The sequence below is a fragment of the Phaseolus vulgaris genome, chromosome 9 (assembly GCF_051622355.1).
Source record: "Phaseolus vulgaris cultivar YP4 chromosome 9, ASM5162235v1, whole genome shotgun sequence".
Classification (NCBI taxonomy): domain Eukaryota; kingdom Viridiplantae; phylum Streptophyta; class Magnoliopsida; order Fabales; family Fabaceae; genus Phaseolus; species Phaseolus vulgaris.
Genome location: NC_143506.1, coordinates 13,953,104 through 13,976,138, shown reverse-complemented (window position 1 = coordinate 13,976,138; position 23,035 = coordinate 13,953,104). Strand labels below are relative to the sequence as shown.

The window sequence follows — 23,035 nt, the reverse complement described above, 5'->3', positions numbered from 1 at the left end:
AAAACAATTGACAATTTTTAATTTTGTAAATGGATAACAATTTAATCATAAAAATACGAAATATTTGTTGTCTAATTCTGTCCGTGAGAAGATCACTCATTGAAGATTAATATATTTTTTTTAAATAGATGACAATTTAATATTTTTGAAAAGAAAGTAAAATTTAATTTAGGTTCTTTTATTATTGTATAACTTAAATACAAATGACTAACTTAATGACAAATGAAGCAATATAAACTACAACTTATTAACGTTAAATTGATTTGATAACATGCTAATGATAAAATAATGCTATAAAATTTAAGAATAAGACGTAATAATACATGATTATTAATTCTCAGTCTTTTATAAACTAAATAAATTAAAGCAATCATTTAAGCATTATGAAAAGTTAAAAGAATTGATTTAAAAATACAAAATGAAATTTGACCAAGAGTTGATGAACAAAAACACTTTTCCTCGACCTCAGCTTTTATAACTGGTAAGTTGGGTATGTCTATATATCTCTCTATATATATAAGAGAACTTTAGGTTTTTGCATTAGCGTCTGAAGTGTGCACAGTGGATCTATGGCAGAAGTCAGAAAGAAGATTTTAGAAAGAGACTTAAATGCAAAGGCTTTGGGCTTGGTGAAATTTCTCATTTCATTTGTGATTCGTGAGTATCATTCCCTGTGCTTCAGATACCCAAAACTATAACGCAATGTGACAATTACGGAAGTATGCATCTCCCAACATAATTTACTACTAATATATAACACAACACAAGGACAACTCAGTTCTTCTTTTTGTCGTACGATAAAGAGATGTCTCTGCAATTGCCCCATCACAATAAATTGTTGGAACAGAGCAGCGAACCGTAGGAGTAGGACTGATTCAGAGAGCCAGCTACTTAGCCATGCCATGCATGTCAAAATTATTAACACCAACTTAATAATACCATCTTTATTTTTTAATTATGATGGACTAAATTTATTAGTGGAGCTCAAACTTGATGAAGCTATAAAAACATGTCTTAAATGGTGCGACAGCATACATAGACAGAAGTAAATAAAATTAGTAGCATGCTTATAGGTGTAATTAACTATCTGCCATAATTTTTCTGTGATGAGATGTTGCTTTCTTTCTTTTCTTTTCTTTTCTTTTCTTTTGGATTCTTTTATTTTGCATCTTTGTTTTGAAATTCTCCTACTGCCACTATATACCTCTTTGGTAGGCTCGAGGTCCGAGGAGAAACGCAGATGGGTGGAGTGGGGGGCAGATAAAGAGAAAGAGGAAAAAATGCAGACAAAAAAAGGGCTAGCTAGGTAAACATAGTGATGAGTGATAGTGCAAGGTGGTGAGAAGAGACAGAATGAGTGAGGGGAAGTGAAAGGTGATGGTAGATATGGTGGTGGTTGTGGATTGTGGATTGTGGAATGTGGAATGTGTTGTGGTTTCCAGCACACCACTAACCCAACAAGCAACCTTTTTGGCACTGCTCTTTACTCTTGTGCACCAAACTATGGTACCAAATGTCACCACTTTGCCACTGTTTAAGTATGCTTAATTAATTAAGCGTTTCATTGATTTGGGCCAAAGCAATGTCTATTCTTGCAATTAAGGCTCTGTTATGAGAAGATCATTATGAGTTTTGTGATCTTTTCTTTGCTAACTTTCTCCCAAAAGTAGTGTGCTATAGTCTATGTATGATTTCTTTCTAAGACAAAAACAGGGACACGCACTTTATACTGGTCAAAGTCAGACATGTCCACTCCCTGAAGGAACACAGAGTGGCTGGCTGATGTTGATTTCTTCTTCCATTTTAATCGCAGAGCAGGAAAATAAAGGAACAAACCCTTTATCGGGACTCATCAACCCTTTCCACAGATCCTACTATTACACCTACATATCTAACTCAGGATCATATTCATACCCACCGAAAAATGGAACAAATATCTTACTCTCGCATGCATCTTTTGGATCCTTATGCTGCTAAATCTATAAACTATTATAAGCCCTCCAATAATATTCTCATTACCATTACTTTTTTTTTCTTTTCTTTCCAGTGCTACATATTGAATTTATTTATGTTCATGGGACCTTAAATTTGTTAATGGTTGTTCAAATTGTTTTATAAATTTATCTCGTAGATTAAAACAAATATTTTCACTCTTATCTTTTTTAACTCTCAAATTTTAAAAGTTATGCCGAATAGACATAGACAATAGTGTAGGAAAAGTGATATATTTTAAATTATATATAAATATTTTATTATTAAAGTAAAAATAATATATAATTATAAAAATCAATTATCCAGTTTTTATTTGAAATTTAACAATTTTTCATTTTTTTTTAAATTTTATTATAACTTTCTTAGCACTTCTATCCTCAGACTTATAATATAAATTTATCATTGGATTTCTGACAATAAATACTATAAGATTGTCCGATTAGAGTTAGACAGAATAAACTCATTTTTGTCATTTTTCCTTTGAGTTAGTTTTGAACTTTGATATAGGTTTTTAACGAGGTGTTTCTAGCTTCAGCGTTAGTTCCTCTTAGTTGAGAGTCTTATTAATTTTTGACCAAAATTTATCCTTGAACATTTGTAGAATTCAAACTTTTTGTGAGCACACATCTAAGGGAAACTAGTTTTATTTTCATTAGAGCCCTATGTTAGAAGAAGATATGGATGTGAGACTGAAGTGGTCACCAGTGTTAAATTTTCTTGCAGGAGGATTTGTTGTTTAGTAAAGTAGTGTATTGATTGAGATTAAATGTGAAATGTTTGATTGTATTAATTTTATAAAGTAGATGTATATTTTGATATGAGTAAATTGTTGAATATGTTTTATTTAAGATTGAAAATGTTAAATGATAGTACTAATGTATTTGAATTGCATTACGATAAATTTGTAAGTATATAGGTTGATATAAAAACTTAATGAAAGCATCGGAATAACTTATATCTATTTTGATTTGTTATATTTTTATAAAGATACATATTTGATATTGAAATTTTGAAGAAAAACTTAAAGATACTAGTTTAATGCATTTTTGTAGTGCATATCTTGCTCAATTGAATAATATATAGTTTTACAGACCAATTTAATAGACTGTAACAATTTTCAATTGATTTACACATTTCATAAAATAGTACTGAGATTAGTAGAATGATATGAAATTACTCAGAAAAAATTAAAAGTGCATTTATACAATTTTTAAAAAAATTACATTTTGTGTGTTCCATGAGAACACTTTTAAAATAATTGTTCAGGGATAGGTACACAATTTTTTTACTGGAAAAGAAAATATGAATATTATTTGTTAAATAAAATATTAAATTTCTTTATTTATTAAAATGAAGATTTGTTCAAAAACATATCGATAAGTTACTATTGAAGAAGAATTTTTCGGTATATATATTTTATTAATTACATAATATTTTGTTGGAGGAAAGTATAGGAGAGATGAAAATGTGTGTGGAAAAAGGAAAATAAAAAGAATCTTATTTTATTTGATGGAAACTAAAGAAAAAGTTACAAAACGAAAATTATAATATTTTATCTTTATGTTCTTTTCTCTCACTTAAATTATTTTTCTTTTCTCTCCCTTTATAAAAGAAGATAATCAAGAAGCCGAAATATCTCTTTCTTGTTTATATACACAGACAAAAAATTTACTCGTAAATTTTGAATTAGAAAAAAATTATTACGATCTTAAAAAAATTCTCACCTTCAATATTATTAATTAAAATAAAATTTATATGATACTCTAAAAATAAAAAATAACCATTCAACAAACGAATTGTCTCTTTCCTATTATAAAAAACTCTCACCTTTCCTTTTTAAACATTAAAGCCCAATTGTTTTAGTTTTAATTAAAAATTAATAGTAATAATGTTTATTTTATCAGCAAGAGCTTCAGTAATTTGTATTAGAATTTTGTTCATAATTTATTATTGCCATTATAAAAAAAAGAACGTGCATACACAAATTCGATACATTTATAATTTTCAGTATTAAAATTCAGTATGAATATAGGTTAATTTAACAAGTCAGCTTTTTCCATTTTGTTATTTAAACTAAAAAAAGGTGCATTATTGCTCCGGACAATTAATCACATTATATAACAAGTTATCAATTCACCATTTTCTATAGGTACTTACATCTCTAGTATAATAATTAATCTAACACACAGAATACTGCGCTGCATTTAATTATTAAATTGTACTCGCTCAATTATTTTCACGTGAAGGCTTTTTAAAACATTTTTTAATATTTTAAAATTCAAAGTAGTATTAATGATTTTATTTTTTATCAATCATACCTTTAATTTTTACACTAAACCCTAAACCCTAAACCCTAATTAGGGTTTAGGGTTTAAGGTTTGTAGGGTTTACTGTTGCATTATTGTAGAAGAATTTGGCCACTTCCTCCACAAATAGTAGTTGCCCAAGCATATGCTTCAAGAAGCTCAATTATTGTTCATGTGTTTCAAGTACTTATAAGAAAATAAAAATAGTTATATTTTTATAAATTAAAATTAATTTGCGTAAAAAATTAATTTCTTGTAAAAAATTAGCTTACACTTGAATTGAGTTTAGTTCACAGGAAAATTAATTTTATATTTTTAACTTTTCTATTAAAATTGTTTATAGAAAAAGTTGTCTAAACAAAACCTACGTTTAATTGCATGTAATAAAAATAATCAAGTATTTTTTATTAATTCGAATTAAGCTCCTACAAAGTCTTGTGTATAATTATGACAATTTTTTAATTTGTTTATAAAGTTGTGTTGTTTACCTTTTGTGTCTCGACCTGATTAATACCGAATCTATTTTAACTGCTTTAAAGGGGATAAAGATCTTTGTCAAATAAATATATCAAAGGCTACAAGTAAAATTTAGACTGCAACTTTACCAAATAAATATGTCACATAGTGGACATGGATAAAGAGGAATTTTAGCTGATTAGGTTTAACAAGTTTCAAAAAAAGGATTTGTTATGAATAAATAACTTCATTTGATTAGCATAATATTAATTTGCTTGATTTAAATGGCAAAACACCCAGATCATAATCTATGACTTGACATAAGTCTGCAGCAGGTTAGAAAAAGAAGGGTTTTGGTAAGTGACATCACAGTTATAACCATATTGATTGTCTTAATGATGTCATGTTACTCTGTTAAGTTTATGAGAGATTTTTCACTTTATATACATTTCTTCTTCTCGCTACAGCTTTTGCTATTCTTGCATATACAAATAGAAAATTATGGAAACTTAATGCAGAAAAAGAAATTACCTTCTCATGATATGATTCGTGAGTGATTGAAGGATAGTGTTTGACGATCGATTCCACATACGTGACCTGCGTTTTGAAATTTAAATATTATTCAAGTTAATTTGAGTAAATTTCCATTTTTACTCTAAATAATGTGTTTTTACATTAGTATGTCAGACTGTGATATACTCCCTTAGTTTTCATAAGCTTGACAACTGCTATTACTCTCGGAAACCCCTTTTAGAAAAGAAAATACGATCATACCTGCTGAAGTGCTGAACCACGTGGTTTCTAAACTGAGATATTAAGCAGTTTTTGGCTTTTTTTTAAAAATTTAGGTTTTGAAAAGAAGAAGTTAGTTTTAATAGTTTATCCAAATTTTAAATGACATATTAACCATGGAATTAGTACCACTATTAATCAGCCGCTGCAAGGTCATTTCCAAACATTTCCAAAAAAGATATAGATATTTTTGCACGAACTTCTCAATAAAAAAAAAATCTTTATTAAAATTAACTAGTACCTGAATTAATTTATAAGTTCTTGTACATAATTTTTAGAATTTTATTTTTAATTTATACATAAATAAATTTTAATTTAGAAATGGTTTTTTTATCTTAGAAGTCGGTTCGCACAAATATATTTTTAATGAATAGGCAAATTGATGTTTTCAAATGATTGCCTCTAGGTTGTGAATTTCGCCAACGGTTTGTCATTATCAGGCATCCCTACAACGAAGTAGTAAATTTAGGTGTATCCTTCACATTTGATTTGAACCTATAAATTCAGTCATTATTTTGCTATCTGATCAATGCGTTAGTGATTTTACATCCATCTAGGTATTGTGAAATGAATCTCATATTGGTTATTGAAATTATTTCTTCTAAGTTTTGCATGTTTTTAAAGATTATTCACAATCAAACTTACCTCCCCTCTTGAGTTGAAGTCACTGGGTCAACACCCACAACCAAATCAAACTTTCGTACCTGAAGCAAAAAAAAGAATATCCATACTCATAATATATCTAATGCTCATTAAAATATAAAAAGTATCTAAGCGAAACACCCCCCATATTGTGTCAATTATTTATAAAGTGAAAGAACACCCTTTTCTGTCTTATCCCCAACCTCCCTCCACCATCTTAGCCTCCTATACTGCAAATCTACCAAATCCGAGTGACTGGACCCCACCATTCTGACCACAGTAGGTAGTCGATCACGTTGTTTTCTATCCTTGCTAGCAATATTTGGAGTATGGGAGGTATATGAGACAAAAGAGCTTGGTAGCTTGATTGGAGACCGTAGGGCTATGTTATTTCCTATTATTGGTGCTAAAGTTTTAAATTCTTGTTATGGGTTAGAATGAAATATCCTGAGTTTGTAGCCATTGGTTCTAAGCCCTTGGTGATTTCATCTAAATAAGGAATTTTCCACACTGATTATATTCTTTAATGGAAAAAACACAAAAATATATCACTCTTAATGATCATTTAACATAGAGAGGGATATAACTTTTTAATAGAGAATGGAAGTCTCATTCATTCCTCACACACAACCCCTTATTTTGCCTTAGTTCATCAATATAAAAAAGAACCCAGCGTCTAGAGTTATAAAGCAAATTACCCTGGGGGAAATTGTATTACCGGTCATACAGATAGGGAGCAAATTTCTTTGAGTGTTTGACTTATTATCAATACTAATATAATTGTCTTGGAATTTAGATGCATATTCAGCTAAAAATCCCAAAGCAGCCAGACAAACTTTCTCTCCGTTTTGACTTGTGCAGAGTCCTAGAAAACCTAGTTGAGCTTGACCCTTGCTGAGTATTGACATGTACATGTCGGATCTCAACCATTCCCGTGACTAATATAGCTGGACATAGGACACCTAAATAAAAACCCATAATCCAGAATTGGTACACAGTACAACCCTAGGCTTCCCCCTCACTTTACAGAAGTTTCCGGGTTCCGGGTGTTTTTTACCTCGTTATGGTGATTATCTGAATCTCTGGGAATGAATCCAAATTCAGGTTGAAAGCATCCTCCAAAAAGTACGGGGTTAAAATTCAAATGCTGAAGCCCACGCAACAATAAAAATATGGTCAGACTATAAAATGACATTGAATTCTAGTAATTTTCTTATAATATTAGAGGTCGTTAAACATCAAAATTCCATTCCTTACTGCCAACCAGACAGTTACCTAACCACCAATTTGCACCGGCAATAAAATGTTCTACAAAACTTACAAGTCAACAAATTGAAGCTCATTTCAATAATTTTCTCTGTTTCTTTCATAATAAGCTCCATATCACAGTCAATCAATGACTATCCACTACCATTGACAATATAGGTAGGCCAGAGAGCAATTAGGGGGGAAAGCATATGTAAAAAGCAATGAGCACACCAAAGTAAATAAATTCCACTATATATACATCAACCACTCCCACGCTTAAAATGTTGTCGAATAAACCTTTCCGCATGAGTAGGGTACTTATCTCTAATGTATTCCCGAAGGCACTTCTGATAGGAGAAATCGATCCAGCCACCATCAGTTCTTACAACAAAAAGACACCTGGACTGTCGATATTGGGGATGGCGGTCAACCTACAACAAAATAAGTCACATATTTATATCCTGCGCTATTTGTCTGCTTTGGAGTGTAACCAAAGCAGATCATCGACAAAAAAATCCAAAAAATAACAATGGCTGAAGTTCCAATCTTGTGGTCAGATCAGATCATGTAAATTTTTATAAAATGGGAAATTTATATGAAAAACATTGGAGATCTTAGTTTAAAAATAAAATGAGATAAAGGATTTTACTCTTCTAAAGTATAAGGACATGGACATCTTATTAGATTATTGACCTTATTTACCAAATTTTAATTGGAAAGGAGGGGGTTTTGTCTTCAAAATTGATTATCAAATCAATCACATGAAAGTAAATTGTAAAGGATAAAGTGAAATCCAAATATGAAGTGTTATATTCTACAATAATGCGTTTTGGAAGACAAACTTTCAGGAATAATTTAAGCAAGAACCGATTAGCATAAACAAGATTTGACCAAAATTAACATAACCAAGCCAATAAGGGAATAAAAGTATATCTATTTTGCTAAAATGTAAATGAGAATACCTGACAATTCACAAAGATCCACACAAATATACCTAATGTATTATCAATGAGAGGTGCAATAGTAAGTACATTTGATCTAGCTGAGGAGGTAACGTAGACAGTAATAGAAGATAACAGCTCCTTCAAAATACGTTTGCATTGACAAAAATAAAAGACAAAGTAAGAAAGAATGAAAAATCTTAACACCTTACGAAGCACAAAACTGACAGAACAGCATAGTGTAGCAATTTTAACTTTTTAACTTAAGTCCACTTTTAATCCTCTTGTTTTCACTAAAATTTGATTTTTACTCTTGTTTTAATTTCTACAACGTTGTCCACATAGTTATACTAATTATAAATTACTCCCTATGTCAGTTTTGCAATGAGTTCCATAAAAACAACTTGTTTTTTCGCTGGCAAGAAATCAAACTGGTTTACGAAGAACTCCTTTTTTCAATGATTTTGTTTACAATAAAATGATATTGCACAATGCCACCAATAATCAAAAGAAAATCTCTTTAATAACAAGGTGATAAACGGAGCTGCATGAAACAATTTGAAAACTTAAAGGATAAAACTTTGCAATTAAATTGGGAAAATGTTTAAAGAAATTAAAAGTACAATCAAACCTAATATTTTACTTGGGTAGATAAAGGGGCCGAAGCTTTATGCCAACATGGTTCAGACATAACTTCTACATTAATTTGAAGATTTATGAAAAAAGCATCATTTACAATTTTATATATACAGTATTAGTTCATGGAAACTACTATTCAACAGACTACAAATTAACTAGCATTTTGCATATTGTAGTTTTGGCCTAGTGATGATGAAGAAGAAGAAATCAAGCAGCCATTTAAGTTGGGTCACCAATTTGTTCCACATGAATGGAGGGTCAAATATCAATTATTTAAAAATTCAATTCATAATTCCAGCTTTTAGACATTTAGCATAAACAAGGCTCGAACTAAAATTTATCAAAAACAAAAGAGATGGGAACTATAATTGTAGCAGTCATGTAGAGAGTTTCTTAGACCTTTCAATCTATTATTGACAATTAAATGTAGATTTTACACTATCAGTTATTATCAGGAGACAAGCTCTCATCTCTTTAGGTGAGTTATAAATCTCAGAAACATGTTAGAAGTATTTGAGGATAAATATTAGTATTAAGAGTCCTACTAAATGTTCGTTTGGCTTTTATAAGGATATCACAATTTTATCTTAAATTTTCTTTATTTTTAAGATCCCATGTTCCATATGATTGCTAAGTGAAGACTTCTAACCATGCAAAATCTGTTCAAGCTTGTCATTACTAGGTCTTTATCTCTTATAGTTGCCTAACATTTTTGCCCACAACAGTCTGATACTTTTTCTGATAAAATCAGTCGATGATGACTTTTCTTTGTTAAGCAATTACACTTTAAATATAACAATATCAAAACACAATTCAAACCTGAATTTCGAACTCTTTTGCTCAGGAAGTTACTCCAAATTACAATACTCCATCTTCTAGTGGAGCCTCATCCTGGGACTAACTCTTACAGTTATCGTGATCCTTGTCTCATCTCTATTTTCCTTCTTTTTGTTCATTTTATCATGTATTTCTAACTTTCCCTAGGTTAATTAAGGATGAATTCTACTTGACTTTGTCTAATTGAGTTAGTCTTCTAGAGTTTAGATCAATTTTATTCAGTCTATGTTTCTTTCTAATTTTGCTATTAATGTTTTCCTTTGATTGATCACCACTAAATTGATACTTTGGTTTTGAATTACAATGGAATTTGTTCATTGGATAAAAGACTAGATTTGGATTAGGAGCTATATCTTTCAGATATCTGGGATTAGAATCTATTGTTTCTCTTTAATTGAGTTTTGTATAAGGAAATATGATTCTAATAAAAGAAAAAGTGTTTTCATGAAACTATTGGATTCTACCTATTCTAGTGCATTTGAATGATACTTGAAAGCATTGGCGGTAATCAAAGAATATTGAGATGATATAAAATTAATGCCTAACCACTTAACTATTCACTTCATATTGCATGTTTCCTAATGTCTTGCTTTCCATTCACTGTACTACATTGTCGCATTTTATTCTTTCTTTGGGAATATCTAGATCTACACCTATCCTCACGGTTAGTTCAACTTGCAAAAGCTTGATAATGAGTGGTAATTGAAACAACAATCTTCGTCTATATACTTTCCTTAATTGTTTGTTTAAGGTGGGTAGCCAGCCAACAATTAGTAATAACCAAAAGTTGAAAAAAATCAAATGAAAGGCCTGAATTTAAGTTTAAAACATTTAAGCATGTCTGCCTTATCATGTGATTAAAATTTCCTCACAAACAAACTTATCTATTATTAGTAACAAAGTATCAAAAAAGGCTACATTTGACATCAAGGGAAGGGGTTCGGATTTAATGAGTCTGGATGGATTAGGGTGGATTAATGGAAGAGAATATACAGATTATTAAGAATTCTAAATTCATTCTATCAGAAAAAGATAGATTTAAATAGAATAAATATAGAATATAAACAAGGACGGAGAATCGAACCCGCATCTTTAGCTTAGAAGGCTAAGGGTTAATATCATTGATTCATCATTTGGATTTGTCCTCTCTAATTCAAAACTAAAAGATTAGTTAGATATATGTGAGGATAAGGTGAATTTGGAAGCCATGGGATGGTTCAAAGAACTGGATTAGTTGTTGTCTAGAAGCCCTGAATAGTAACAACAATGGGTAAATTGAAGGGAATAATACTTGGCCTATTAAGTCAGGGTAACGAGAGAGTGGCCAACCTGTTCTAGCCAAACAAATTAAAAGTATATTTTGGATTCTCCACTCTCGTCCTTTGCTAACAAAGCTTACCGTGCTAATCCAGAGGAAAAATTTCCTACCACTTTCACACACCATCATTGACAAAGTAGTGGAAAAGAAAAAACTAAAATAGCCCTAGAGTGATAATATGTAACTAAAGGAACAATGTGCTAAACCAACATGAAAAGAGCCAAGATAGGTTTTGTTTTCTTTGGCAGAAAAAAAAAAGTTTGGGAGAAGAGACCCTATTCTAAGGATAAGATAAGCCAGATGACTGAGCAAAGGCTTACAGTAGTACTCACAAATGACCTTTCAACAAAAGAGAACCAGAAAGGATGAACCCAGGACCCTCTAGTGGACATTGTTCAATCTTGGCAGTTGAGTGAAACCTTACTGGCAGTTTTGGAGAACGTTCAATGGATTTCAGTATCTTACAGAAGTAGACCAGATGTCTACCTGCCAGGTCAAATAACCGTGGTTTTACCGTTTTATGCAGATTCTAATTGCTCACAGTACAATCACCACTGTGATCAAACTAAGCTCTGACATCCTTGTTAAAGTGATATCATGTGACTTGTGACTAATACACCCCTCCCTAAGGAAAAAAAATAGTCCAAGGGTGTAATCAAGCCACCAAACATGATGAAATGAAAGTCTTACAAGTGCCTATCAAAGACGTGTAACTTAATTCAGGTTAAAAGGCGTTTACTTAAATATGAAATGGGTGAGAAACATACGATCTTGCCATTTGCGATAGTATGATATAGGAACAGCAAAAATTGCATGATTGGAATATTTTTAAGTAGTTTCTAACCAGTTACAAATTACAAGCACTTAGAACAACTACTACAATCAGAAGTTGCAAACTAAAAAGATAAGAAATAGTAAAGCCACCAAAGTAATGACACAGTCAAATCACAGTACAGAGAAAGTAGCATTTCTAATACAAAACGACGACGTACGCAACATACACATTTTCAGTCTGAGTGCTTACCATAATGGATTCAAGACCGCATCCAACCTTATCTTCAGATTGTGGATGGAACGCAAGAAGCTTCTCAACAATCGCTTTCTCGTCCTCCACATTCAATCGCTCTCCATCCATGTATCTGCAGTGTGTGGAACACATAATATATTAAAAAAATAAACAAAATCCACTTGAGATATTTGTAGAAATGAAATTCAGAAGCGACCTTCCGGAGTGGAGAATGTCCTTGGCGAGCATAACAATAGGCTCGATGTCCATCAGAATCTCCTCTTCTTTGTCCTTCCATTTACGGTAATCAGGGTCGTCCTCCCACCGCGACTGGCTTGAGGGGAACTGAGCTTTCCGCGCAAAGGAGGTTTTGCTAATGCTGCCGAATTTGGTTTTCTCGTCCGCTTCGTCCGACGATAGGCTGGCGGCGGGGCTGCACCACGGCCGGTGACGCGCCGCGACAGCTCCGGCGGTGAAGCGTTGGTAGTTATGGAAACAAGCTTGAAGGAGGAGAGCCTGTTTAAGAATAAGAGGAGAGGCCATGGGTTATGGGTTTTGGTTTATGGTGTTGTGGTGATTGGTCCTCATAATCCCGTAACGGCTCACAGTCAAGGTCCATGATGGGCCCCAACCCAAGATGGGTTCACCATTTATAAAATCATAAATAAATTAGATCACTCTCCCAGGGTTTTCTATCCAATAAAAAAGAAAACTATTTTCGCTTCTAAATACACTCCCGATTAGGAAGTCACTACACACTATCTGATGACCATTACACATGTTTTAGTAAACTGGCTCACGCGAGTGAAGGTTTAAGTCAACCTATAAATGAGACTTCTGAAGGGGTGAAATGTATGTTTTTCATATCCTGAGAGAACAAAACGAAACACTAGCACTTACTTGAACGTCGAAGTGCAATTGCAGGTACCTCACCGACCGACGGAACACACACGTAGGAGAGGAAGAGCTTCGAAGGATTTGGAGACTACCAGCACGACAACTCATTGTGTATCAAGTGGATAAACATTACTTAGGCCCCGACATCCACACATGTACATTCATCGAAAGGTATATGTTCTTAAATAGTCATTCAATATTTCCCGTCCTAGTCAAAATTAAATTAATTAAATGATTATTTTTATAAAAAAATACTTACTTTAATAGTATTATTGAACTTTTAATATTTATATTTATCAAGATCATTCCTTGAACTTAATCTTTGGACATTGACATTATTCATAGCGTGTTAATAACATGTATGATTTTACACTCTCACTCTTGTAATACATTTGTAATAAAATTGTCCTTAATCATAAAGTAATTAATAGTAGGACGAGAGATCTTTACACTGAAGGTCACTCAACTTAGATTTTACAACTGATTATTTTATGGGTATAGTTTAGTATTTATTTTTGGGTTACTTGTCAGAAATAAATAAAAATTTATCAAATAATATAAATGGTATAGTATGAAAGTTAAATTAGTATATAAATAATATTTTTTTCTATAAATAACAAACCGTTCATCTCTGATAAATTTAATTTTTTTTTTCATGTACAGCTGGGTCAATAAAATAAGAATTTAGGACCTTTTGCAAACTACTTAAGCATTTATGGGTTAAGTTTATTGTAGTAGTTTAAATTTAGCACACATATGATATTAATTACATTTAGTTATGATGAATGTTAATGAAATTTCCTCAATTGAAAATTTATGCATGTCTTTTTTTACGTTATATATTATTTCTATCTATTGGGAAGATAAAAGAGTACTTAAAAAATTAAAAGGGAACTTAACAAACTTTGCTAGCCTCAAGTTACAAATACTTAACGGTCGCATGTAATTATCCTATTAAAAAAACATTAACCATATCATGTGTCCTTCTCTATTCATTATTTTATATAGCTTCTGAAAATAATCATATTTTATTCAAAACAAAATATTTCATTGGGAGATAAAGGCACTCTTTAACTTTTCTTATTTTAGACGAACCCGGCACCTTTTTCTCACACCACATAGTTTATATGCTTAAAATTATAATAAATAAATATTTTATTTTTTAAAGTTTACAAGTATTTTTTAAGAAAAATTAAAAAAAATGCGTGTTTTTCAATAAAATACCTAAAAATGTTTTCATAATGAAAAATGTTGTGAAATGAAAGCTTCTAATGTAAAAAAAAGATGTGAAAGATAAAAAGAAATAGAATGGTTGATAGCTTAGAGAAAATAACGAATTTAAAACGTTATAAGTAATTATTAAAATATTATTTGAAATTATTAAAATTTAAATTTGTTTCTAAAATATGATTGATATATTTTGTTACGGTTTCTACATTAATACATCTATTTAAACCCACTTGATACGGTTTATATTTACCTTCATTACAGTGTTGGATTCTATTGGATACAAAACTTCCATAGCATAAAACTTTGTTGTTTCTTCCTACACCTCTATAGCTTCTCTTGGCACCCCTTATTAAAATACTATTTTGTCCTTAAAAAATACATTATGAATTCTATAGTTCAAAAATGTTTTTTATTTCTATTTACACTTTCTAGATTGTAGCATTTCCTCAAATTCTATAATTTAGAAATATGTTATAGATTACATAATTCAAAACTAATTAAAATGTGTTTCTCTTATTAATTAATTGTATAATCTATAACTTGCTCTTAGATCTAGATAAATATTTCAAATTATATAATTTTGAATAAAACATTGCATTATGGATTGACTAATAAAAATATTTTTTCAAATTGAAGAAGAGGTTCTCAATTGCACAAACTAAAATACACACATTTCAATAATTCTGAATTTCGTAATCTGATAAATTTTTTAATTACACAATCCGTAATATAAACTACACCACATCATAATATCATAAAAAAAAACTCACGAAACACCATAATATCATAAAAGAAACACCATATATTATAAAAAAAACTTACGAAATTAATTCTTTTAGATAGTGTATTTTTGAAATTATAAAACTTATGAATAAGAACATATGGAGTTATGGAAGAAGCACACATCAAACTTTCCTCAAATCTTTTTGAAAGGCAGGCTCTTTAAATTCTCGTTATACAATTTACTAGTGTAACACTTTTGTGAATTTTTAAATTATTTATAAAACACTAACAGTTGATAGAAATGGCTTAGGTCTTAATCAAGATTTCCTAAGAAAACTACGTGATTGGGATTTATTTTTCATCTGAAAATAAAATAAAATAAATGAATTAGTTTCATAAATCAAAAATGAGTTATATCAAACCATATTCTCTTTGAAAAAAAAACCCTTAAACAGTATCTAAATGTTATTTAGGATTGTTATTCATTCTTATTCACACTGTATCCCTATGCATAAACTTTCTTTAAGTATATTTGAGAAAAACTCACTTAATTGTAAAACATTTAAGGAATAATATAACCCTATAAAACTATAAAACACTAAGAATGTAGTAAATATAATATTGAATTATGAATATACCTGTACAATTTGTTGTTGAATTGGTTCATAGAAATTGCGTCCACATGTCTTCGTTAACTCAAATTTTACAATGCATTGCCATTATTCAAAATCTTATATTATTTTAGAGTGGAATCGGTGATAGTTTATATAAAAAAACATTAATATGCAGAAACATTATGGGATAAAACTGTTTTGAAACTACTAAATATCAAAACACATGCAGTTATCCTTTCTCTTGTATCTTTTTCGTCCTACCATGTCCCGTACAATAGAGGATCCAAATCCTCAGTGAATAGAGTTTCATTTATGAGTTTTGTGTACAGTTGTAGTGTAACAGAAGAAACAATGGTAAAGTGTTGAATATTCATTACGCAGCTGAATTGGAAGGAAGTGAATGTATAGGGAGATCATGCATTGAGTTAAAAAGTAACAAGAGAAGGAACCATCTCATAACTCTAACCGATTCACGCTTAGGATTTAAATTTTGTTATAAATGCCTTCACCAATCATCGAAAGTGGAAAGGGAAATGTTAAGGTTGGGGTCCCACTGTAAAATTAGAACAACTTGAATTGTCTTTTACAAGTGTGTGTGTGTGTTGGAGCACGATCACCCCACTTTGGTGGCTGCAAGAGGCCAGTGGGTACCATCGTCACTTTGTTTGCATTTTGCCTTTTAAATTTTAATCTTGTTGCTCCCATTCATTTCCCACTCTCTTTACTTCGCCTCCGTAGAAGATGGAAAGTGGATTACCTTTGCTTAACTGTCTCTTGCAGCAGACCCTCAGAACCATTTCCACTTCTTCCAATTCTTCCACTTCGTCTAAGTGGGTTTATGCTGTCTTCTGGAGGATATTGCCTCGAAACTTTCCTCCACCAAGGTCATAACTAATGCATCTACTATATACATATATACAACAATGTAAAACACTACAACCAATACACAAGTTAGTCAACAAATTTAATAACTCAAAATGTTTTTGTGCTGTCTGGTTTGCCATGTATGTTACAGGTGGGAATTTGGAGGAACTGCGCTTGATCTCTCCAAAGGAAACAAAAGGAACTGGTAATTTTGTATGCAACTATGCAAATGTTTCGTTTTGGTAGTTCTTTTTTGATCAACAGAAAGAAGGTTTCCTTGGTTAGGATTCTTGTCTGGGAAGATGGGTTCTGCGATTTTAACGAGTGCGAACAGAGGAAGAGTGGTAGTGGTTACTTGAACCGTAGATTTGGAGCTGACTTATTCTTCAAAATGTCGCATGAGGTTTACAATTATGGAGAGGGGTGAGCGTCGACGTTACCTTTACATTTTCTTGCCATAAGAAGATTCATTATCTTTTCCTCTGTTTTCCAAAAGTAGCATTGCAAAATTCAGGTGAAGCAAGAGGGGCAAAATAATTTTTTTTTTTTATCTCTATATATCTGCAGACTCGTGGGAAAAGCTGCTGCAGATAACAGTCACAAATGGGTTTACAATGAGAGTCACAACAATGAGTGTGAAGCTAGCTATATTGCTACATGGAACACTTCAGTCGAGCCTGTAAGAGAAGTCATTGTTATAAACAGAAATAAGCGTAATGTGTAATATATTTCTTAACATTTCGCCCATATCTCTTAACTCTTAATGCTTCTCGACCCTTTTCTCTCTGTTTTTAATATTCTTTGTATTTGTCTTGACGATACTTAACAGCAACCAAAGGCATGGGAGTCTCAGTTCAATTCAGGCATTCAGGTTGGTAAAAATTCGTTCGCAAGCTCCACACAAAATACAAAAAGCTAATGACTTTAACAATTAATTATAATTCACTTTGGTAGAGTATAGTCATAATAGCAGTGAGAGAAGGCGTTGTGCAATTGGGTTCCTTTAACAAGGTGCATCACTTTCTCACCCCTAATGTTTGCCCATTTTTGCAAAAATCTCCATATTATTAATTAGTCCACAAAGTTGTTCAGATTGCAGAGGACCTGAATCTGGTGATCAGCATACAAAGACAATTCAGCTACCTTCAAAGCATACCGGGTGTATTTGGTATTCAAAGACCATACCTACCCATCCAACATCCATACATTGTGAAGCCCAGTTTCACAGAAAGCAATGGAATGCCTCTGTATGATATGGCCTGGAACAACCCTCAAAGTGGAGCACCAGGCCCATCTCTTTGTTCAGGTTCTCCACCTTTATCATTACCAACCATGCCTTGCAGTTTTGGAGCTTTGCTATCGAAGTTACCATCTGGAATCCCACTGCACAATCAAGTCCCCAATTCCGGGACACAAAGCAGCACAATTGAGAGAGTGAAGATTGAGGACTGCGAATTTCATCCTACCCACGACGGCGATCACAAAGGAAAGGTTGGTTCCTTGAACAAGTAGCATGGATTAGGTGGAAGAAAGTTGGAACTTAATAACTCTTAATCAGAGTAGTTAGCATAGATTAAGAAAATAGTTAACTATTTATTTTGTGTCGTGGCGAGAATGTATTGTGGTATGTTTATTGGTGGCCGACAATCTACCAATCATAGCGATGACTGTTGGTGTTTCTTTCTGCCCGCATTTATGTAATGATGAATGCAATGCGGACATTATCTAGAACAGAACTTGATTAAGCTGTGCAACTTTTTGTATGGTGTGAAAAAGATATTGATGGTGCCTAACTCCCTACTAGAAAGCTAATAATTGAAAATTAAAGGGGAAATAAGATGGTATTAAGATGAAAAAAGGGTTAGTGATGGTGAAGGAAGGATGGGGTTAGGGATGAGATGAGATGAGAATAGCGTGGTGGGGAATGATGGAGATAGTAGGGTATGGTTTGAAGTGTGGTGTTCCATCTTGTGGGGCTGTGTTGAAAAGGAGAGGAAAGAAGGGAGTGATAATTGAAGTCAGCAACTCAACGTCAAGCTTCTCTGGGCGACAATTAGTATTTGAGCCCTGGTCCCCAACACTGTACTGTTTCTTTCACAACTTCTCCGTTTCAAACTTACGTCTGTGAATTCATGTCTACACAAACTCTCACAGACACACTTTCTTAGATATTCTTGTCAGGAATTACCATCACCTCCCAAATATACTGTGCCTGCATACATTGCTTTATCATTCTATTCAAGGCTTAATAAATCTTTAAGAAACAAAATAATTACAGAAGATAAACATAATGTTTCTTAAAAACATCCAACTCAAACCTCGCGGGTTAGTAAAGAATTTTTAACCCTACAAAAAGTTTTTACCTAGAGATACAAAACCTAAAAAACAACTATTAAACAATGGGAAAAATAAAAACCTTTCAATTATTTTACCAAAATAAACCAAATTCCAAAAAAATATTAGATAGATCTTACATACTTTATTTCCCATACTAGATTGGTTTATTGTGTAAGTTTATAATTCAGTTCTTGAAAAGTCGAATTCTGAATTGTAAATAATAATTTCTCACGCCAAAAACAAGTCAGAAATCGAGTCTTTGAACCAAATTTTAACTCTCTTTTTTCATTTTTCTTAAAAAAGGGAAAGGAAAAAAAATATAATAAAGAAAATTAATTTAAAATAATTAATAAAAATATTGAGATTAATTGTAATTTGGGTTGGGAGAAAAAAAAAGAGTTAATTTCAGTATAAATAAATTTTAAGAAAAATTGAGTATAATTCCAATTTTAATTTTGTAGTATAATTGAGAATAAAATTATTATTATTATAATAATTTTCTCAAAAAGTTAATGAAAGATAGAAGAAAGGTATAAAATTTTATATCATTAGTATTGTTATAACATTAATATATTACTATAATGAATTAAATTATTTAACAATTTTATTATAATCAATTGAAAAATAGTATAAAATCAATTAATATAATGATAGTTAAAATTTGGGATTAATTTGAAATTTGAATTTGATAGTTGGGATTTTATTACAAAACAATTTTACTGCAATGATAAATTCTTAACTCATATTATTAAAAATATGTAAAAACTCCTTTCAAATATTTTTCAACATTAAAAAAATCAATTATTATATAAAATTACAAAAACTATTAAATTAATAATAATTTATATGTCACATTTATTTACATAATCTAAAATAATATTTATTTTATTAGTAATACTATATTTATTTTATTTTTCATAAGTCCAAAATTAAAATTATATTTTTAATTTAAAAATTTTCCTTCTTTTTTTAAAAATCTAAAAAAAGACAAGTAGGTCAGAATTCGATCCTCTCGTCAATCTAGTTCGAATTTTAGCACTATATGTTATCTAAATTTAAAAAAAAAAATCCAATTACTTTAACAGTTACAACTTACAATATACTTTAAATCTTAAAATATCCAACTTTATTACTCTAGAATTCGAAACTAACATGCATAAATAACTTATCCCAACTTCAGTAAATGATTAATCCACTAAAGTATGAAATTTTGATTGAGAATTATATCATATATAATGCATCGCCAACAGTAAGTGAAATGACAAATCATTATTTCGTCGCGGTATTCCATTGCCAAACATATGTGGTCTTGTTTTTTTTAAGATTAAAAAAAAATAGAAAATGAAAACCAGTTGATCATCATTTGCTCAAGTTCATCTTGTTCCTACTGTAAAGTTGGGTTACTGAAGTTGACAGGGTTTGAGAGATTTTGGCCACTCTTAATGGGATAATATGACAGGATCGCAATTCCGCACTTCCCTGCACTGTCTTCTGCTATATTGCGTTCCATTCTTACATAACCTTCCTCTCCCCATTTCTCACCCCATGAATTCTTCACCACCCAATACTCAGTTCCATTTTCTGCACCATAACCAACAGCTGCAACACCATGATCTATCAAAGTACCGCATGCTCCTGTGAATATACCCTATAAAATTGAGACAAATAAATTCATTATATGAAGCCAGTAATCAGGAAGCAATGTTAACGTTGATTTCTATTTCAGAACCGAACAAAATTCTCTATGCATTGCTAATTTTAATGAACTCATTCTACTCAGAATGTAGGTAATAATCTTCAAAGAAAACTGATTAGAAACTTACCGATTCATATAACTGAAACTCTCTGCCATATGCTTCAATGGCAACACTCACTGGTTGATTTGCTACTGCCTTTTTCAAGGCTAACTCGTCATAGGCAGGAACACGTTCATATCCATCAATTGTAACAGCTCTCGCATTTTGCTAAAGTAAAAAAAAAAAGTATATAAGTAATATACAAATAAACTGTTAGAAACATTAACCAATTTATCAAATAATAAAGTTGAAACTAACCTTATTTTGATCACATATAGCATCAGCACCTTGAAAGGGGTAATCATCTTCGGTGTCAATGCCAGCGTTGTTTATAATGAACTCAAAGGCGTAATCAACAAGTCCGCCACTACAACCTGCGTTTACTGTTCTGTCACAGTCCAACAGTTCTTGCTCTGACAATGCAGTTAGATTGCCTGTTACTATCTTGTTAATCCCTTCCACTGAGGCAATTGCTGAGAATGCCCAGCAACCGTCTGTATGAAAAAAACAATAACTTAGACAGCAACCTCTGTATGAAGAATAAAAGTAACGTCTTAATTAAGTAGTTCATACACGGTTCCACTAACATCGAAAATAAGATCAAGAAAGCTATGATGAAATACAATCCAAAACTTTTTTCAAAATTTACCAAGGTTTTAGGATAAGAAAATGAAAATGAAAATATACTAGATTAAATAAATTTACAATATAAGCTATGACTCATAAATCTTTAGAAGCTTGAAAAATATGTATGTTCAATTATAAAGAAAAGTATTATGGAAGACTTTAATATCTAAGAACTCTTGGGTGTGAGACTGAGAAATCTTCTATAAATATAGATTTATAAGTTTGCTTCTTGTTTAATTTCGTCTTTGACGCCTTAGATATTACACAAAATACATTTTTTCACTCGAGTGTAGGAGCAAAATAAAGCATATATACACTAATTTTAACTGCAACGAAGAAAATAATTTGAAGGTAAAAATTGGAAAAATGCCACATCACAAGAAATGAGACATGTGTTTTATACCAATCTTATATACTAAGGATTTACATTTAATTTTTATTCCTTTCAAAAACATACCCTTTTGTTTTAATTTCAAATCTAATTTGACGTAACAACTAGTTTAAGAAAATGACTATTTTAAATCAGTCTTCTTTCATCTTTACAAAATTTACTATTATATTAAGAACATCAAATAATTAAAAAAATACGATATCGAAATATAATATTATTTAAAGTTAAAATACTTATATTTAATAAAAACTGTTCTGAAGAAAAATACATAAACTATTGGTGAAAATATATAAATAGGGTAATGGAAGGAAAACAGAGAATAAGAAAGAATGTAATAATATAATAATAGAAAAAGTACAGTACTTACCGCACTCTGCCTGGTCTTTCACTCTCACCACAGCACCTTCTTTCCTCCAATCAACAGATTCCGGCAAGATGTCATCCACGCGCGGAGCGTAACGGTTACTTGGCTTCGCCGTCATCCTGAGAGGGTTAATCTTGGTTCTCAGGTACTTGGACCGGTATTCATCGTTGCTAAGATCGGCGAACCGGTTCAGTCCAACCTTGTATGTCCGGTTTTCAGCATTGTGGTCGTCGATAAACTTCAGGTTGTCTTTGAAAATCTGAAACCTCTTCTCCTTCAGGGCGAGGGTACTGGGCACCTTCCCATGCTTCACCAGCCACTCCTCGTAAATGCTCCTCACCTCCTCGTCGCTCCTCCGCTCTGTCTTGTCGGCGTGGGTGGTTCTGTCGTACGAGATTATGGACATGTCCAACGCGGACGACACTGCCAAGACCGTGAAGAACACGATGAGGATCGTGGGTGTGGAAGATCTACTTTTTCCCATTTTCCTTTTTTTGTTTCGATATTTGTTGATTGCAGGAATGGAATGGAATGGGCATTTATAAACTCAGACGTCATCATAATTTAAAATTAATGTTGATGACTGTGATTATTGGGATCAAATGAATAAAATAAAGGTAATTATGGGTACTCATGAATGGCGAGGCACAATAAAACAAAGTAAAGGTAATGATACATTCATACTCCTGTCTTCTACTTACATTCAACTTATAATTTCATAAATTATTATTTTATCAAGTGAATGTATATATAAAGGTAGTTTAAGGATTACAAAATAACATTAGAATATAATTGAATATTTTATTATTAAAATAAAAGAGTATATAAATAAAAAATTTAGATATTTAGGTTTATTTTAAAAGAATATTTTTTTTAAAAAAAAAAATCTTTTTTTTTTCTAAGATTCTAACTTCTTCCCTCGTCAGTTTGGTCATTAGACTTTTGACAACGAATACTATTAGATTGTCCAATCAAAATCTCAGATAGAGTAAGTTTATTTTTGCTCTTCTCTTTT

General features: G+C 31.4%; 4 protein-coding genes across 6 annotated transcripts; 1 reads left to right on the top strand and 3 right to left on the bottom strand.

Annotated features, from left to right (window-relative positions):
* Positions 1-531: 531 nt before the first annotated feature.
* Positions 532-7,383, bottom strand: LOC150025181 (uncharacterized). 2 transcript variants are annotated; one of them, XM_090295759.1, is made up of 4 exons: positions 7,246-7,383; positions 6,192-6,250; positions 5,286-5,351; positions 532-887 (listed from the first exon to the last, which is right to left on the bottom strand). In XM_090295759.1, the coding sequence occupies exons 1-4, from the start codon at positions 7,381-7,383 to the stop codon at positions 665-667; spliced, it is 486 nt and encodes a 161-aa protein (XP_090151885.1). In that variant the 3' UTR covers positions 532-664. The 2 variants fall into 2 exon arrangements, with proteins under 2 accessions (XP_090151885.1, XP_090151886.1); XM_090295760.1 differs by lacking the exon at positions 532-887 and adding an exon at positions 5,012-5,080.
* Positions 7,384-7,505: 122 nt separating this feature from the next.
* On the bottom strand, positions 7,506-12,871 carry LOC137821479 (DCL-like protein). The gene is made up of 3 exons (XM_068626084.2): positions 12,395-12,871; positions 12,196-12,310; positions 7,506-7,867 (listed from the first exon to the last, which is right to left on the bottom strand). Exons 1-3 carry the CDS (start codon positions 12,718-12,720, stop codon positions 7,697-7,699), a joined length of 612 nt encoding a protein of 203 aa, XP_068482185.1. The 5' UTR covers positions 12,721-12,871; the 3' UTR covers positions 7,506-7,696.
* Positions 12,872-16,098: 3,227 nt separating this feature from the next.
* On the top strand, positions 16,099-18,259 carry LOC137821436 (protein RICE SALT SENSITIVE 3). Of its 2 annotated transcripts, none has more exons than XM_068626028.1 (7): positions 16,099-16,525; positions 16,657-16,710; positions 16,791-16,928; positions 17,073-17,184; positions 17,335-17,376; positions 17,460-17,516; positions 17,598-18,259. In XM_068626028.1, the coding sequence occupies exons 1-7, from the start codon at positions 16,383-16,385 to the stop codon at positions 18,015-18,017; spliced, it is 966 nt and encodes a 321-aa protein (XP_068482129.1). In that variant the 5' UTR covers positions 16,099-16,382; the 3' UTR covers positions 18,018-18,259. The 2 variants fall into 2 exon arrangements, 1 of the variants encoding a protein (XP_068482129.1); XR_016515655.1 differs by having other exon boundaries at positions 16,251-16,525; positions 17,073-17,225.
* A 1,833-nt stretch (positions 18,260-20,092) lies between these two features.
* LOC137821513 (cysteine proteinase mucunain) lies at positions 20,093-22,737 on the bottom strand. Its single transcript, XM_068626141.1, has 4 exons — positions 22,024-22,737; positions 20,897-21,132; positions 20,666-20,806; positions 20,093-20,490 (listed from the first exon to the last, which is right to left on the bottom strand). The coding sequence occupies exons 1-4, from the start codon at positions 22,502-22,504 to the stop codon at positions 20,227-20,229; spliced, it is 1,122 nt and encodes a 373-aa protein (XP_068482242.1). The 5' UTR covers positions 22,505-22,737; the 3' UTR covers positions 20,093-20,226.
* Between the last annotated feature and the right edge of the window lie 298 nt (positions 22,738-23,035).